Here is an 18,594-nt window from a genome sequence, read left to right on the forward strand (position 1 = left end):
CAGGGTTATTCGCAGGTGCATCTGAGGATGCGACCCTGACCATTTGTCCAACAGATCCCTTTGGAAAAATCTTGCATGGAATCTGCCGAATGGAATTGCTTCGTAAAAAGCCACCATCTTTCCCAGGACTCTTGTGCATTGATGTACAGACACCTTTCCTGGTTTTAGGAGGTTCCTGACAGGTCGGATAACTCCTTGGCTTTTTCCTCGGGAAGAAAAACCTTTTTCTGAACCGTGTCCAGAATCATCCCTAGGAACAGCAGACGTATCGTCGGAAAACAGCTGCGATTCTTGGAATATTTAGAATCCAGTCGTGCCGTCGAAGAACTACTTTAGATAGTGCTCTTCCGACCTCCAACTGTTCTCTGGAACTTGCCCTTTTTAGGTCGTGCAAGTAAGGGATAATTTAGATGCCTTTTTTCTTTGAAGAAACATCTTTTCGGCCATTACCTTGGTAAAAAGGCCCGGGGTGCCGTGGATAATTCAAACGGCATCGTCTGAAACTGATATTGACAGTTCTGTACCACGAACCAGAGGTACCCTTGATGAGAAGGACAAAATTTGGACATGGAGGTAATCCTTGATGTCCAGGGACACCATATAGTCCCCTTTTTTCCGGTTCGCTATCACTGCTCTGAGTGACTTTATCTCGATTTGAACCTTTTATGTAAGTGTTCAAAACATTTTAGATTTAGACTATGTGTCACCAAGCCGTCTGGCTTCAGTACCACAATATAGTGTGGAAAAATAATACCCTTTTCCTTGTCGTAGGAGGGGTACTTTGATTATCACCTGCTGGATATACAGCTTGTGAATTGTTTCCAATGCTGCCTCCCTGTCGGAGGGAGCCGTTGGTAAAGCAGACTTCAGGAACCTGCGAGGAGAAGATGTCTCGACTCTCCAATCTTTACCCCTGGGATAATACTCGTACGATCTAGGGGTCAACTTGCGAGTGATCCCACTGCGCCCTGAGACTCTTGAGACTACCCCCCCACCTTGAGTCCGCTTGCACGGCCCCAGCGTCATGCTGAGGACTTGGCAGACGCGGTGGAGGGCTTCTTTTCCTGGGAAAGGGCTGCCTGCTGCAGTCTACTTCCCGTACCTCTATGTCTGGGCAGATATGACTGGCCTTTTGCCTGCATGCCCTCATGGGAAAGGAAAGATTGAGGCTGAAAAGACGGTGTCTTTTTTAGCTGAGATGTAACTTGGGGTAAAAAAGGTTGGATTTCCCAGCTGTTGCTGTGGTCCCCAGGTCCGATGGACCGACCCCCCAAATAACTCCTTCCCTTTATACAGCAATACTTCCATCTGCCGTATGGGATCTGTATCACCTGACCACTGTCGTGTCCCTGACATCTTCTGGGAGATATGGACAACGCACTTATCTTGATGCCAGAGAGCAAATATCCCTCTGTGCATCTCACATACATATATATAGAATGCATCCTATTAAATGCTCTACATGAATAAAATATTTTCAGTCAGGGAATCCGACCAAGCCAACCCAGCACTGCATCTCCAAGCTGATGGCGATCGCTGGTCGCAGTATAACCACCGTATGTGTGTATATACTTTTTAGGATATTTTTCCAGCTTCCTATCAGCTGGCTCCTTGAGGGCGGCCGTATCTGGAGACGGTAACGCCACTTGATAAGCGTGTGAGCGCCTTATCACCCTAAGGGGTGTTTCCCAACGTACCCTAATTTCTGGCGGGAAAGGGTATAACGCCAATATTTGCTATCGGGGTAACCCTACGCATCATCACACACTTCATTTTATTTTATCTGATTCAGGAAAAACTACAGGTAGTTTTTTCACTCCCACATAATACCCTTTCTTGTGGTACTTGTAGTATCAGAAACACGTAACACCTCCTTCATTGCCCTTAACGTGTGGCCCTAATGAGAAATACGTTTGTTTATTCACCGTCGACACTGTATTCAGTGTCCGTGTCTGTGTCTGTGTCGACCGACTGAGGTAAATGGGCGTTTTTAAAACCCCTGACGGTGTTTCTGAGACGCCTGGACCGGTCCTAATAGATTGTCGGCCGTCTCATGTCGTCAACCGACCTTGCAGCGTGTTGACATTCTCACGTAATTCTCTAAATAAGCCATCCATTCCGGTGTCGACTCCCTAGAGAGTGACATCACCATTACAGGCAATTTCTCCGCCTCCTCACCAACATCGTCCTCATACATGTCGACACACACGTACCGACACACAGCACACACACCGGGAATGCTCTGACAGAGGACAGGACCCACTAGCCCTTTGGGGAGACAGAGGGAGAGTCTGCCAGCACACACCAAAAACGCTATAATTATATAGGGACAACCTTATATAAGTGTTTCTCCCTTATAGCATCTTTTATATATATACACAATATCGCCAAAATCAGTGCCCCCCCTCTCTGTTTTAACCCTGTTTCTGTAGTGCAGTGCAGGGGAGAGCCTGGGAGCCTTCTCTCCAGCTTTTCTGTGAGAGAAAATGGCGCTGTGTGCTGAGGAGATAGGCCCCGCCCCTTTTTCGGCGGGCTCGTCTCCCGCTATTTTTGAAGTTAGGCAGGGGTTAAATATCTCCATATAGCCTCTGTGGGCTATATGTGAGGTATTTTTTGCCTCTAATAAGGTTTTTATTTTGCCTCTCAGAGCGCCCCCCCCCAGCGCTCTGCACCCTCAGTGACTGTTGTGTGAAGTGTGCTGAGAGGAAAATGGCGCACAGCTGCAGTGCTGTGCGCTACCTTTATGAAGACTCAGGAGTCTTCAGCCGCCGATTTTGGACCTCTTCTCTCTTCAGCGTCTGCAAGGGGGCCGGCGGCGCGGCTCCGGTGACCATCCAGGCTGTACCTGTGATCGTCCCTCTGGAGCTAGTGTCCAGTAGCCAAGCAGCAAATCCACTCTGCACGCAGGTGAGTTCACTACTTCTCCCCTAAGTCCCTCGTTGCAGTGATCCTGTTGCCAGCAGGACTCACTGTAAAGTAAAAAACCTAAGCTAAACTTTCTCTAAGCAGCTCTTTAGGAGAGCCACCTAGATTGCACCCTTCTCGTTCGGGCACAAAATCTAACTGGAGTCTGGAGGAGGGTCATAGGGGGAGGAGCCAGTGCACACCACCTGATCTGGTAAAAGCTTTACTTTTTTGTGCCCTGTCTCCTGCGGAGCCGCTATTCCCCATGGTCCTTTCAGGAACCCCAGCATCCACTTAGGACGATAGAGAAAGCTTTTTAGATGTGCCCTGTCTCCTGCGGAGCCCGCTATTCCCCATGGTCCTGACGGAGTCCCCAGCATCCACTAGGACGTTAGAGAAATGGCGCTGGTTAGAGCTATGAGGGATTAAGCCACACCCCCTCAATGGCGCGCTTCAGTCCCGCTTCTTTTTCAAATATATTTATACTGGCGGGGGTATAATATGTGCCCAGGCACCATCTGTCTTTGCCAGTGTCTGATCTGAGGATTCCAGCTGCTCAGGTTGCCCTCCCCCTGCGCCCAACAGTGCCGCTTGTGTGTGCAAGCATGGCGCGCAGTGCACCCGCCGCGCGGTACCTCAGTCAGCTTCTGCCGTCTCTGAAGTCTTTTCTTCTGAATACTCACCCGGCTTCTTTCTTCTGGCTCTGCAAGGGGGGTTGACGGCGCGGCTCCGGGAACGAGCATCTAGCACGGCTAGTGATCAGACCCTCTGGAGCTAATGGTGTCCAGTAGCCTAAGAAGCAGAGCCTTTAACTCATTAGAAGTAGGTCTGCTTCTCTCCCCCTCAGTCCCACGAAGCAGGGAGCCTGTTGCCAGCAGTGCTCCCTGAAAATAAAAACCTAACTAAGTCTTTTTCAGAGAAACTCAGGAGAGCTCCCCTGTTAGTGTCCAGTCTCTCTGGGCACAGAATCTAACTGAGGTCTGGAGGAGGGGCATAGAGGGCGGAGCCAGTTCACACCCAGTAAAAGTCTTAGAGTGTGCCCATGTCTCTTGCGGATCCCATCTATACCCCATGGTCTATGAAGTGTCCCCAGCATCCTCTAGGACGTTTGAGAAATTAAAGTTATATGCACAGAAATACTTAAAATTCCGTAGCAAAGCACGCGTATTCAGCTATTATCCATTATAAATATGTATGTTGCTGTAAGAAGAGACTGAAAAATATGTTGACAGTTTGCTTTTATTAAGTGTATGCCTGATGGGTTTTGGCATGTGTGCAAATGCAAAATGAACAAACAGTTACTATTCATAAATTACAGTAATACAAAATGACAAGTGCTAGGACATATTATCCTTCGATTGATCCAGACTGCACTGCTTCATGGTACTTCCCCTTTTCCTCCTTAGGTTCTGCGTGCAATTTTATCAGGTCATCAATTCGCAGGATTGTAATTGCAGCTTCTGTAGCAAATTTGAGACTCTTTGTCTTGACTACAGTGGGTTCAAAGACACCAGCTTGTTTGTTATCCCGTGGCTTTCCATTAAGTAAGTCAAGCCCAATCCTGGGGAAAAAGGAGTCCTGAGGTAATGCATGGTCTCTAATACAGTGCAATTACAGTACAGTCAGCAAAACACCTACCTTAGAAGTACATCACTGAATAAAACTTCCAAATGTATAGAAAATTTGATAATTGCTGCATATTCTGTTCTGGCACCAGCAAGCTATTAATGTTATGTCAGCAATGTTATGTCATCCACTCCAACAGTTATGTATATTAAAGAGCATGCAATGCTTATATCCAATTATGGCAGCCATTCTGTGAAATGTACTGTACACATCAACCATACAGGCAATGGGGTTAGGATCATTCTATGGAGGTATTTAATGATGTCTAAGACATGAACAGCAGCAGACTACTGAAGTTCATGTTTTGAAAACACTTAGGATAAATGGGTTTCTGGAGAAAACACCCTTACTGGTAGAAACTGCTCTCCTAACAATAGTTGTATTTCATTTGCACAACTTACAAATAAGTTTAAGCTCTTACCATTTAAGATTTTTGCGCTCAGGGTTGACTTGAGCCTCATTATGAAACGCTCGGAGCTTAGCAACCAGGTCACTAGAATCTTGTGCAGCATTAACTGCAAGGGTTTTTGGGATAACCAGTAGTGCTCTTGCAAATTCAGCAATCGCCAATTGCTCTCTGGAACCCTGGTAATAATATACATGACAACACAATCATGTTACCTTAAAGCAACGTGTTTCAGGTCATAATTTATAAAAGCTATGGTGATGATCAAACTTATGTCACTTCCAAAATGTACCAAACATTTACAGTATTTTATTGCACAAAATGCTCATGTGTATTCTATAGCTTTACATTACATATACACACACACTTTAGAATAAATCTTACCATGCTAGTAGCATAGTTCTCAAGATAAATGGAAAGTGCTGCTTCCACAGCGCCACCTCCAGGCACAACAGACTTTGACTCTAGCACTCTCTTCACTACACAAAGAGCATCGTGCACAGATCGCTCCATTTCGTCACACATGAAGTCATTGGCCCCACGAAGAATGATGGATGCACAGGTTCGGGACTTTGTACTGTAACACAATAAAAAAAGTGTTTGTGTGTATGCGCAAGGCTGCTTAGATGTTTTCAAGCTATATGCATAGCAAGAACACAATAGTGTCAATTGATTTGTTTTGCACCCCCTCTCCCCCTGAGTATCTATATGAAAAGGCACCCAATGGAATTGTTAATTTGTTACCTCCATTGGGGTACCTATTAGTACAAAACATCGAAAAGCACTTTGCATGGCTAAACCTTAATTGATTAAGGCACCCAAACCACTGACTTACGCACATTTCTTCTCGCACCTCAGGAAGCTGTGAGAAGAAATGCGTGTCCCTCCAGCTACAGGAGTCCGAACAAAGCAACAGCTGTATTGCTTATTAGGTGGCCATTTGTATAGATTCCCAGCAGGAGGCACGCAGAACAACTGTAACACCCCCAAGAGACGTTAACAAGCTGTCCGCATCACTGGAGAACTCCAAACATGAGTAAGTCTGTAACCAATGTGTGTAGTCTCTAAAAACAGTTTTTATTTAACTTGACTCAAAGACTTACTTTATCCCACGCATGTAACAGACCATGAGACAGACCTGCATGGCAGTAATGTAATGGGAAAGACCTATAAGCCAAAGTAGGAGACTCACTTTTTAACAAGAATCAGCTCATCATCACATATTCTCTCTTGTACAACTTCTTCAGCCTGTCCCAACATTGATACCTCAAAGGTCTCTTCACCTTCCAGGTTTGCAAGGGTTGAACAAACAGTAGCTGTGTAATCAATTTCAAGATATAAATATTAGGCAAAGGATTAATTTTAAGATTTGCAGTTCTCATCGAAGTCAAGTAACCATAGCAGTCTTAAAGCTAGACTATAAACCTGAATGTTACTCGATATACCACGCTAACCAAAATATGACTAGATTCATTAGATTAACAGCAATACATGGTAAAACCAGGGTAAGGGGGGGTTTCAACATTTCTTAACGGCAATGCACTAAAAAAAAAAAGTATTAAAAAAAAACCTACAAGAAAGAATACATGTGTTCTGCATTTAAGTCAGATCTGATGCAACATGAATTACCAAATATGGAACTCCTTCATAAACACTATAATTAGTATTATGTGCTGCTCATTTACTCTTCATATGGCATATAAATTAAAGGTGAAAAGGGACATAGCTAAGCACATATGAAAACGGATTCACAGAACGCAATCACATGGTGCATGTTAGGCATGGATTAGTCAGTAGCTTGTGATCAATGGACAATTTGATGATCTTATTGGTTTCATAATGAGTTGTTCAAAATATTTTAAAAACAGCCATTTCCCTATAGGAGCATAAATATAATAAAATAAAGTGTGCTGCATTTAAAACAAAAATAACTTCAAAACAGTGAGATAACAGGATTATTAAGCAGATCAAAAATTGGATTTTAAACAAAACCAAACTGATTTATAGAAGGTTGAGCCCAAGCGCTGCATTGACCATTTCACTTTAATGACAAAGATCGGCCTAGGACAGATTCCCAAACGTGGTCCTCAAGGCACACCCAACAGTCCAGTTTTTAGGTATATCCATGGCTCAGCAAAGGTGGTTAAATCAAATTGACTGAGGTGCTAATTAATTCACCTGTGGCCAAGCATGGATACATTTAAAACCTGAACCATTGGGGTGCCTTGAGGACCATGTTTGGGAACATCTGGCCTAGGAGAAAGGCTAGTGCCGTTCTGGTCTAGAGCCTCTCCCATTCTAACTATTACACTTACACAGAATGAACAATCTCTGCAACAGATTACTATAAAATACAAAATGAAATGATAAATCATATGCAGGCATTCAGTAATACTATGCTCAATTACACAGTACAGGGGTTAAAATAAACAGGATAAAAAAGAAATTATTTCTTTATTTACCGCCAGTTGCTTTAGCAATGCGTTTCAGATCCTTTTTAAGGACTCTCCGTACAGCCATGGCACCTGCATCTACAAAATACTTGAGGCACATGTCATCAATTCCGCCAGTATTAAGTATGACATTAGCACCAGTTGCCAAAATTTTCTGGATCCGCTCTTTGGTAATATCAGACTCCCTAAAAAAAACACAGATAACTTAAGAACAGGCTCTACAAAATGTGCCCTTCTTTTGGAGAGGTTATAATGCTTTGGAAATGTTGCAACCCCCTCACATGGTAACTCTAAATTACTAAAAACACTGAATGCAATTCTAAGAGGCAAAAGAATCCGTATATGTGGAACAATTAAAATATAACTTCATCGAAAGGTGGTAGAAATTAGGGCATATAATTAGTAAAATTAGTGAAATATGGGTTAAAATAAAGGGATGTGTGCAGAAAAAGAGAAAATATCAGTTGTGTATTTTTTGTTTATGCCTTCTTTATGATAGTGCTGAATGTCTGAATAGCTTTAGTTGCACTATTATGCCAGACTCATTACTTTGGTATCCGTCCAAAGGCCGACACTGCTTAAAAAAAAGGGTCAAAAATCCATATTGACCTTTTCATGTGTCGACCATTTGTCCATGGCGACCATGTCAATGTCAACCAATAGTGGTCGACCTTAACATTGTAGACCATTCATACCGGAACCCATTACTTTATAGCCAGTTATAGGTACTGCTGTCATGCATTTGTAATTGCAGTAGTCAGGGCCTGTAACTCTTACTATTGTACCAAGATAAAAAAATGTCTAAGTTACAGTGCCCTCTAGAATTCCTTGTTTCACTTGGGGGCAAGCTGTTCTTCATAAGATTTGTATCACAAGGAAAAATGTATAGATTGATACTAAAGAGCAAAAGGATTCCAGTTTCAGAACACTGGTATGCTAATATTACATACTAATGCTGTAGGTGAATAATGCCGGTCACTTGGCAGTACACAAATGAGTTTCACGTTAAACTAATAATTTTATAGAGCTACTTGTTATGTCGCAGTAAATAAAATAGGATTTTAATACCTACCGGTAAATCCTTTTCTCTAAAGGTGGGTACACACTGGACGATATATCGTCCATACTCTTGAACGGCCGATATATCGCGGGTCCGTCGGCCAGTGTGTACGGCCGATACGTCTGAACTCAGTCAGTCACAGACATATCGTGTCGGCCCCACAGCACAGCCGACGGCAAATCTACCGATATATTGGCACGTCGCTGTGTACGGGCGGCCGGCCGCCTGTACACATGCGACGGCGGCCGGCAGTGACTGACAGCTGAACTGGGTGGGCATGTGTACACGCCCACCCAGTCCCCAACGGATCGGCCAGTGTGTATGCTCAACACACTGCCCGATCCGTCCATAGATATATCTGCCGATCAATTGATCGGCAGATATATCTACCAGTGTGCACCCACCTTTAGTCAATAAGGGAGACAGGGTCCAAAGGAGCCAGTGCACTTTAAATTTCTTCAACTGGGTGTGCTGGCTCCTCCCCTCTATGCCCCCCCCCCCCCCTCTATGCCCCCCCCCCTCTATGCCCCCCCCGCCCCCCCCCCCCCCTCCTATGCCCCCCCCGCCCCCCCCCCCCCCCCCCCCACACAGGCAGTTATAGGTAAAAACTTGCCCGAAGGAGAATGGACAAAGGACATCTATGAGAGAAGGAAATATGACAGAGGGGAGATTTACATACCAGCACACCACTAAACACAACAACCAGCAACAGGTGGTAACAGCTACAGCTGAACAGGTAAACACAAAGAACCTGCAGAAAGTCAATGCACTGAGGCAAGCGCCCAATATCCTTTATGTACTACGAGAAAAGGATTTACCGGTAGGTAATCAAAATCCTATTTTCTCTAGCATCCATAAGGGATATTGGGGAGACTTAGGGGGTCATTCTGACCTGTTCGCAAGCTGCCGTTCATCGCAGCACACATCGATCAGGTCAGAAGTGCAGGCGGCGGGCGCAAGCGGCTGCGCGACATCACACGCAGCCGCTGCGACCCGGGCAGCCACGAGTAGCTCCCGGTCAGCACACAAAACCTGCACTGGCTGGGAGTTACTCCTGAAGTGCAAAACAATCGCAGGTGTGTGTTGCTTTTGTACTTCTGCAGGGGTGGGGGAAAGCGGCCGGACATGCGGGCGGACTAGCCCTGTGCTGAATTAGGCCCTTAGTACGATGGGGACGTCCCAAAGCTTCCAGAACGGACGGGAACATGCGGAGACTTCTGCAGCACCGCCTGCCCAAACTGGGTATCCTCTTTGGCCAGGGTATCAAACTGGTAGAACTTCACAAAAGTGTTCTTCACCAACCAGGTAGCAGCTCGGCAAAGTTGCATGGCCGAGACTCCACGGGCAGCTGCCAAGGAAGAGCCCACCGATCTTGTAGAATGGGCCTTCAGAGACTTGGCAGCCTTACATGTTCCTGACACATAGGCTTGTTGGATAGTAAGCCTAAGCCAACGAGCAATGGACTGCTTTGAAGCAGGACAATCCTTTTTCTGTGCATCACAGAGCACGAACAAAGAATCCATCTTTCTGATCTGAGCCGGTCTCTTGACCTAGATCTTCAAGGCTCGCACAGCATCCAATGCCTCCGGAGGAGCAGAAGCGCCAGAACTGGACAGAATCACAATAGGCTGATTCAAGTGAAACGCAGAGACAAACTTCGGCAGGAACTGCTGCCTAGTGCAGAGCTCCGTTCTGTCCTCGTAAAAGACCAAGTAGGGACTTTTACACGACAAGGGCCTCAGTTCTAAGACACGTCGAGCAGAAGTCAGGGCCAGTAACATCACAGTCTTCCACAGTCAGAGGTTCAAACCAAGAGGACTGTAGAAAATCCACCACTACACTCGAGTAAGTCTGAGCACCATGCGGACCATCGCCTGAAGTGTTTTCGCCTTGTCCTCTGGTAGAAACACCTTTTGGGCCATAGTATCCAGCAACATCCCCAAGTACAGGAGCCTCCGAGTTGGCTCCAGGTGGGACTTCTGTAATTTGAGGATCCACCCATGGTCTGACAGAAGATGGATAGTGCGGTGGATATGGAGCAACAAAATCTCCTTGGATCGTGCTTTTATCAGAAGATCGTCCAGTTAAGGGACAACATTGTTCCCCTGGACCCGGAGTTGAAGCATCAACTCCGCCATCACCTTCGTGAATACCCTCGGGGCTGTGGACAGGCCGAAGAGCAGTGCCTGGAATTTAAAGTGATTGGCCAGAAGGGCAAACCGTAGGTATGCCTGATGAGGCGGCCAAATCGAATATGTAGGTAGGCGTCCTTGATGTCCAAGGAGACCATAAATTCCTGTTCTTCCAGGCCCGCAATCACTGCTCACAGGAATTCCATCGTGAACACCTTCAAATAAGGATTCAAGGATTTTAGATTCAAAATGGGTCTGACTGGGGGGGCGTGGCCTGGACGGGCATGGAGTAGCACTTGCATAGTGCAGCTCTCCAGCCAATTCATCCTAATATATATCCTGTATTCCCCCCCTGGGTCTGATACTGGGGCCATAGGTGTGTGAATACCTCCTGCCCCCCCTGGGAAGAGTTGAACCTGCTGCCTTTGTCTGTGGGGGTGCTGGAGCCTGTTGTACCGGCGGGCCCTGGTCTACGCTGGGACTGCTGCTGCCCCGTGTTCTAACCGGAAGTTCGGCTTCTTCTCTCCCCTCCGCGCCGCCGCCCGCTGTGACCAGCCGAACACTGAAGAGACGGGGGCGCCGCGCTCTCCCTGCTGCTTCGTCTGCCACCTGCTGTGACCAGGGGAAGTCCTGCTGGGCTTCCTGCATCGCCGTGCCGGGGAGGACTCGCGCTGTGCGGGGGACCGGAAGTGCGGCTCCCGCTACCCACCACCGCCCGCTGCAGCCAGCCGAGACCTCCAGGACGCGGATCACGGGACTGGGCTGCCTCCTGTGTGAAGTCTGGAGGGGAGAGAGGCCATCCTGCGCACCACCGACTGCTTACCAGCCCCTGTCGCCATTTCATGGACCTCATGCTGCTATGTGGCCCCAGTCGCGCTGGAATCAGGTACATAGGGCGCACATTGATTAAGGTGGGGAGAGCTACCACCTGAAGTCTTGGCTGGACTGGCTGGGAAATCACTGGGCTGCATATACCCCTTTTTGCCTGCATCCCTCCTCTGGCTCATTAACCTGGACCAACTCATTTGTGGTGAGAGTTTCCCTGCTGCATCTGGAGGCTCCTGCCGGGGGATTGATTATATACACCCCACAGAGCTGTCTGGAGGTGGCAACCCCTGTATTCCTTCTTAGGTGGACACTGCATTAACTCTGGGGACTTTTGCTCTGTTGTTTATTCTACATATATATATCTACATACACTCTTGCACCCACTGGCCGGTGTATAAGGTGGTGGTGAGGGCGCCCCTCCTCGCCTGCAATTGTTGTAAATTATCCTGCAGACTAGAGGGACCACCAACCTGTTGTCCAAAATGGTGAAGGGCCGCCAGACTGGCGCTAATACGGGAGCAATGGATAAATTTGTTCGTGACCCTGGCCCTCAGCAGCGAAGGGGAGAGACTAAGACCTGAGGCATCACCCCCATCCCCTGCATACAGTTCCGCCTCTTCTGACCCTCCAGATGCCGCACTGCAGAGAATACTGGATGCGGTGACTGCCAGTGAAGCGCGCCTATCTGATAAAATTGGGCAAGTACAATCTGATCTCTCCATTATTCATCAGGATCTTCAGCGGGTGAGAGAGAGAGTGGGAGAGGCTGAGACCCGTATATCTAATGTTGAAGACTCTGTTGGCCCGCTGGGTCGTCGCACCGGTGCTTTAGAATCTCAGATGACAGATGTGCGCAAAAAGCTGACAGACATGGAGGGACGTCTGCGGCGTAATAATGTCCGATTCATTGGTCTGCCCGAGAAAGAAGAGGGATCAGCTCCTGAAGAATTCCTCGTAAAATGGCTCCGGGATGCCTTTGGATCTGAGGAGTTTTCGCCCTACTTCACCGTCGAACGGGCCCATAGAGTTCCGATGCGCCCACTGCCTCCAGGGGCCCCACCACGCACTTTTATTGCTAAGTTCCTCCACTTCCGTGATCGGGACGCCGTGCTGAGGCTGGCTCGTACCAAGGGCCCGCTGAAATGGAATGGGTCACCTATATCAGTATTCCCGGATTTCGCAGTGGATGTGCAAAAGGAAAGGGCTCAATTCCTGCCGGTCAAGAGGAGACTCCGTGAACTTGACCTATCATATGCCATGCTCTTCCCGTCCAAGCTGCGGGTGGTGGCCGATGGGGAAACAAGATTCTTCACAACTCCTCGTGAGGCCATGGTCTGGCTGGACAGGCGGTTCCCAGCGAGGCGTGCCCTTGCAGACCCGTGAATCTCCGGTCTGACTCTAATGCGGACTATCTCATGTGTTGTCATTTATTATGGTAGCTTTATATAAGTCAGCTACTCTGGGATGCGGAGGTGGGTGATAGATGAGGGGGCCCACTGTATCCCTGCTATTATGTACCCACGGTTAAGACAGGGTATGTGATTATTAATTTGCCTACTCTGATATCCTGGGTATGCTCTTGAACTTATCCTAGTTTTGGCGGGTGTTTTTTCGTTGGGGGGGGGGTTTATATTTCAGGCTTGATATGCCTGGCTTTTGATATCCGTGGTTGTTTTACTCTGGGTATTGAAAGACCTAGGGGGTGGATTTTATGATTTCCCCTCCTTTTTTCGGGGGGGTGATGGTTGGTGGCTGGAGGCTCTCTCTATTTCTCCCGAGAGTCATTATATTCTTGGCCCCGATTAAGGAGTGTTTGCACCAGTGAATGGTGCTACAAGGTCTGTTTCTTTTTGATTTTTAAGTGTTCGTATTGAGTTTTGGGATCCAAGTATGCTGCATGTTGGGGGTGGTATACAGGGAGGGGGGTGGGGGAAGGCTCTGGGTAGTAGTTATTGTTTGCATGGAAGTGTACGATGTGAATGGATAAGGTATGTGGCTGTACTACTGAGGTGTTGGTGTCTAGTAACTGAATCTGCGCGTGGCAGAAATGGCTGGCCGCGAGGTGTTACATTTATTTTATCTAGAATGCAATATGACGGGGATTAAAGTGCTAGCGTGGAATGTACGGGGGCTCAATGATAGAGTTAAGAGGTCCCTGGTACTCCGACAGCTCAAAAGCTATGCCGCTGATGTTATTTGCCTTATGGAAACACACCTGGTGGGGAGTAAGATTCTTTCACTAAAAAGACCATGGGTGGGATGGGCATACCACTCCATGCACACTTCAGCCTCTCGGGGGGTATCAGTCCTTATTAAGCGGACCGTCCCCTTTGTGCTGGAGTCTATGCAGACGGACCCATGGGGGAGATATGTGTTTTTGAAATGTAGACTCTCTTATGTCCCAGTCCTCCTTCTAGCTGTGTATGTGCCTCCCCCCTACTCTCCTGATGTTCTTAAGAAAGCTGCTGGGTTTATGGCCTCATACCCTGGGATATCGGTTATTTGCCTCGGGGATTTCAATAATGTGCTAGATGCAGAGATGGATAGGCTCTCTGTGTCTTCACCTGCTATACGTCCTGGGAAATCCACTTTTGCAAATGTGGTGTCGGGGCTGGGCCTGGTCGATCCTTGGAGACTGAGACACCCGTCTCTCAAACAATACTCCTGTTTCTCTCACTCCCATTCTTCGTTCTCCAGGATTGACCTGGCCCTCCTCTCGATTGACATGGTTCCCCGGGTTGGTAGTATTAGATATGAGACTAGGGGTATATCAGACCACTCCCCTGTGACTCTTACCTTGGACCTTAATTGTTCTAGGGGCCAAGCTGTATGGAAATTTAACCCATTTTGGCTCGTTCATATGGGGGATGGTTCTGACCTAGTGGCCGCATGGCGGGAATTCTTTGATTTGAACAGTGCCGAAACGGCTATCTCTACTTTATGGGACACGTTTAAAGCCTTTATGCGGGGGGAGTTTGATTAAGCGAGTATCTAGTTTGAAGTCCTTCTATAAGCGACGGGAGGCGGAGTTGGAGGCCCAGAGTGTCGCTGCAGAATTGCAGTACTTACAGGATTCCTTGGATAGCTCTAAGTTGGCCTGGTTAACGGCTCAGAGAGACTGGAGGGATTATCTAATGGAGAAGACTCAGCATAGACTTCTTTTCTCAGCACATGCTTTTTACGCTACTGGGGATAGGCCGGGGTCATACCTGGCCTCCTTGGCCCGGGGGGACAGACCTAATAATGTGGTGGTTGAGATAGTGAACTCTGATGGCGAATCCCTGACTCAGACTCCACAGATAGCGGCTGAATTTGTATCCTATTATAGCCGTCTGTACGAATCTAAAATGGAATGCACTCAGTCGCATCTAAATGAGTATCTAGACAGTATTTGTTTTCCCACTCTTTCTAGCGAGGCCTGTGGCCTATTGGAGGCGCCTATATCTTCCGATGAAATTATGGCTGCTATTAACGCCTCCCCTAGTGGTAAAGCCTCGGGCTTAGATGGAATACCTTCTGAGGTATATAGGCAACACCTGGATTTCTTTGTCCCCCGACTACTTGAGTTATATGGCCAGATTTTTGCGCAGGAGTCCCTCCCCCCATCTATGGCGGAGGCAGTGATAGTGGTCCTGCCCAAGCCTGACAAGGATCTTAAGAAAGTTGAGTCCTATCGCCCTATATCCCTCCTGCCCACGGATATAAAAATATTGGCTAAAGTGCTGGCGGGCAGATTAAACTCCGTTATCTCTCACATTATACACCCGGACCAGACGGGGTTTATGCCCAATAAATCGACCTCCATTAACCTTAGACGTCTGTTTACCCATCTACAACTCCCCCACAAGGACCCCGCCTCCTCCATAGTCGTCTCATTAGATGCCGCTAAGGCTTTTGACTCGGTGGAGTGGGCCTATCTGTTTGAAGTTATGAGTAGATTCGGTATAGGCCCAAATTTCATTAAATATGTTCAATTGATGTATTCCTCTCCCTCGGCGAGGGTGGCGGTTAATGGTTTCATATCTCACTCCTTCCCCTTATCTAGAGGTACACGTCAGGGCTGCCCACTGTCCCCTACTCTGTTTGCTATGGCCATTGAACCCCTTGCGTGCCTTCTGAGGGCGGATGCTGGGATATCTGGTTTTAAGGTGGGTGCCCGTGAGGACAGGGTGGCCTTATACGCTGATGACGTCTTGCTGTTTATGAGTCGCTATGCTGAGTCTATGCCTAGGATTCTGGAAATTATTGCTGGGTTCGGGCGATACTCTGGGCTCCTGATTAATTGGGAGAAATCCTCCATTATCCCACTCCAGGGCGCGGTTCCTGCCTCCCCGTTGGTGGCTCTTCCGCTGCGTTGGGTCGACTCCTTCAAATATCTGGGCATTTGGGTGTCTAATGACCCTCAAACATTCTCCTCCCTAAATATTGACCCACAAATAACATATCTTCGTAGTCGGGTGAAGGCATGGGGAAAATTACCTCTAACGGTCACGGGGAGGGTTAATATGGTAAAAATGGTTTTCCAGCCCAAACTTCTATATGTCCTGCAGCACTCTCCCGTTTATATTCCGCAGAAGATTTTTAAACAAATAAATGGGTTACTCTCCTCCCTGGTGTGGGCTAGTAAGCGGGCACGTTTGAAATTAGATACTCTGACCAGGGCACGTGAAATGGGGGGTTTGGCTCTACCCAATTTCCGTTTCTACTATTATGCGGCGCAGCTGACGTATGTTTGGGAGTGGGTTACCGATCTTGATGCCCTGGCCTTGCACTCGCTGATGCTGCACCATGATTATCCTGGGGGCTCCCCATTACAGCTACTCCTCTGTGGTAGCGTCAAAATGTCCACAATGCCACTGATTAAAACAATCCATCCTAATATGGAGGCTGGTGCACTCTGCGATGCGCGGCCACGGTGTCGATCCTGATACCCCACTGGATAATGCTTACGGGTTGCCGGAACTGTGTCAGCTCCAGGTCCGGGAGGTTTGGGGTAATTGGGGTGTGCATTCCCTAGGACAACTGTATAGTGATGGGACCCTTACCTCATTCCAACAACTTCAACAGGCACATAATGTCCCCTCGGGGTTCTTTTTTAGATTCCTTCAGCTGAGACACGCTTTGGCTGCCCAATTTCCAAATGGCCCTCCGGCCCTCATTGACTCCCCGGTCAAATTAATGTTGCAAACGCTGGACTCGGGACACCAGGTCTCTAAGATATATGGCCGTATTCTCCGGATGCATCATATGGACCCTCTAGCTGTTCTCCGGGGCAAGTGGGAGACTGATGTGGGTGTGTTATCAGACGATGCATGGAGTGCTGCTATGGGAGCCCATCGGATCTCCACTTCCTCTGTTAGATACCAGCAAATACAATTATACATTCTGCATAGAGTGTATATGACCCCGGTGAGGCTGGCACATATTGGGGGGTCTCATGACTCACGGTGCCCCAAATGCGGAGCTGTGGGTGCCGACTTCTGGCATCTCCTATGGGTATGCCCTGGCGTGTCTCGGTTCTGGACGGCTGTTATACGCACCATATGTGATACGGGTGTTCCCGCCTCCGTATGTACGCCTGCACTGTGTACGCTGCTGATTGTGGATGAAGAGGCTTTAGACTCACCTAGCAGGCAATATGTTACCAATCTATGTGCTTTAGCTAGGGTCTGTATAGCCCGGTTGTGGCTAGCAGGGGAGGCCCCGGCACTGAAGGCCTGGATATCCCTGGTCAACGAAACTATCGCACACGAAAAATTTGTGTTCCTGGCGAGGAAGGTAGAAAGGAAATTGTCCATGATCTGGGGCAGGTGGATAGATTCTAGATATTTCAAGGATAGATAAAGTATAGATGAGTATTTCTCTCCTTATTTTATGGAAGAACTGTGTGGGGGTGGACACCCTCGCGGCCGGCCATGCTGTGTTATATTAGGTATTGTTGTGCCTCTTCTGCAATACTTCTGTCTATATCGGAAGTGATATGTTTATGGATTGTTACTTTCAGACACCGATAATCTGTGACTGTGTGATTTACGAGACAATATATTCACTCAATGCCTTATCAATATCATATATGTACAGCTGTTCACACGCTTTATGTGCGTGTATGTAATTGTTCGTTATGTTTGTGTAAATTGTCAATGTTTACTTTGAAAATCCAATAAAAAATATTGAATTTAAAAAAAAAAAAAATGGGTCTGACCGAACCGTCCAGTTTCGGCACCACAAACAGGTTTGAGTAAAACCCCTTGCCTCATTGCGGTAACGGTACTGGAACAACTTTCAGATGGCCTGTTGCAACATAACTTGCATATCCTCCAAAGCTGGTAAGCTTGATTTGAAAAATCGTTGGGGAGGAGTACTGTTGAACTCCAGCTTGTAGCTCTGAGAAACGAGATCTCCGACCGAGGTATCCTGGCAGGAAGTCTCCCAGATGCGGCTGAAGTGACGCAAACGAGCTCCCACCTCAAGATACCCTCGGGGTGGGTGGGCACTGTCATGCTGAGACCTTAGTGGACGCAGAACCGGTCGACTGTTCCCGAGAGCTGGTGTTGCAGGTTTTCTGGACTTACCTCTGGTGCCACTAGTCGCATTGGAGACACCTCTGGCCTTAGATCGAAATCTGAGACCGAAAGGACTGGACAGAAGGCCCCGGATAGAAGCGCCTCACCGATGGGGCCCCAGAGAGGAGAAATGTGGATTTACCAGCCGTAAACTTTGGAAATCCAGGTATCCAATTCCACCCCAAAGAGCCATTCCCCAGAAAAGGGGAGGGATTCCACATCCGCTATCCACTGACGCAACCACAAGGCCCTGAGCGCTGAAACTGCCATGGCAGAAGTCCGAGCATTTATGTTCCCCATCTCCTTGAGTGAATCAGAGGACACGTGTAGTGTCCTGAATGTGTTTTAGGAGGGTTACCATACTAAGGGCATATCCCGCGAGAGGCCCAGGAATGAATGGCATGGGTCATCCAGCAACCCGCAATGACCGGCCTTTGATATATCGGCTGCTGTGTTTATAGACTTTAGGATAGTCTCTCTTCCTACCCCCAGGATCCTTCATGGTAAAGGAGCCCAGGGCAGGCAGCACCGCCTTTTTAGACAGGCGAGAGACCGATACATCCACCCCAAGGGGTTCCTCCCAAAATTTTCGACCTTCAGGAGCAAATGGGAAAATGCGCAA

General features: G+C 47.7%; 1 protein-coding gene across 3 annotated transcripts in view; it reads right to left on the reverse strand.

Moving 5' to 3' along the window:
* Positions 1–4,125: 4,125 nt before the first annotated feature.
* Positions 4,126–18,594, reverse strand: part of TCP1 (t-complex 1) — a 32,393-nt gene continuing 17,924 nt past the window's right edge. For all 3 annotated transcript variants that reach the window (XM_063917831.1, XM_063917829.1, XM_063917828.1), the window contains exons 8-12: positions 7,399–7,574; positions 6,129–6,252; positions 5,321–5,513; positions 4,952–5,115; positions 4,126–4,465 (exon numbers count right to left, since the gene is read on the reverse strand). In XM_063917831.1, the coding sequence (XP_063773901.1) occupies positions 4,252–4,465; positions 4,952–5,115; positions 5,321–5,513; positions 6,129–6,252; positions 7,399–7,574 (871 nt within the window). In that variant the 3' untranslated portion in view covers positions 4,126–4,251. The remainder of the gene's footprint in view (positions 4,466–4,951; positions 5,116–5,320; positions 5,514–6,128; positions 6,253–7,398; positions 7,575–18,594) is intronic.

The sequence above is a fragment of the Pseudophryne corroboree genome, chromosome 4 (genome assembly GCF_028390025.1).
Source record: "Pseudophryne corroboree isolate aPseCor3 chromosome 4, aPseCor3.hap2, whole genome shotgun sequence".
Classification (NCBI taxonomy): domain Eukaryota; kingdom Metazoa; phylum Chordata; class Amphibia; order Anura; family Myobatrachidae; genus Pseudophryne; species Pseudophryne corroboree.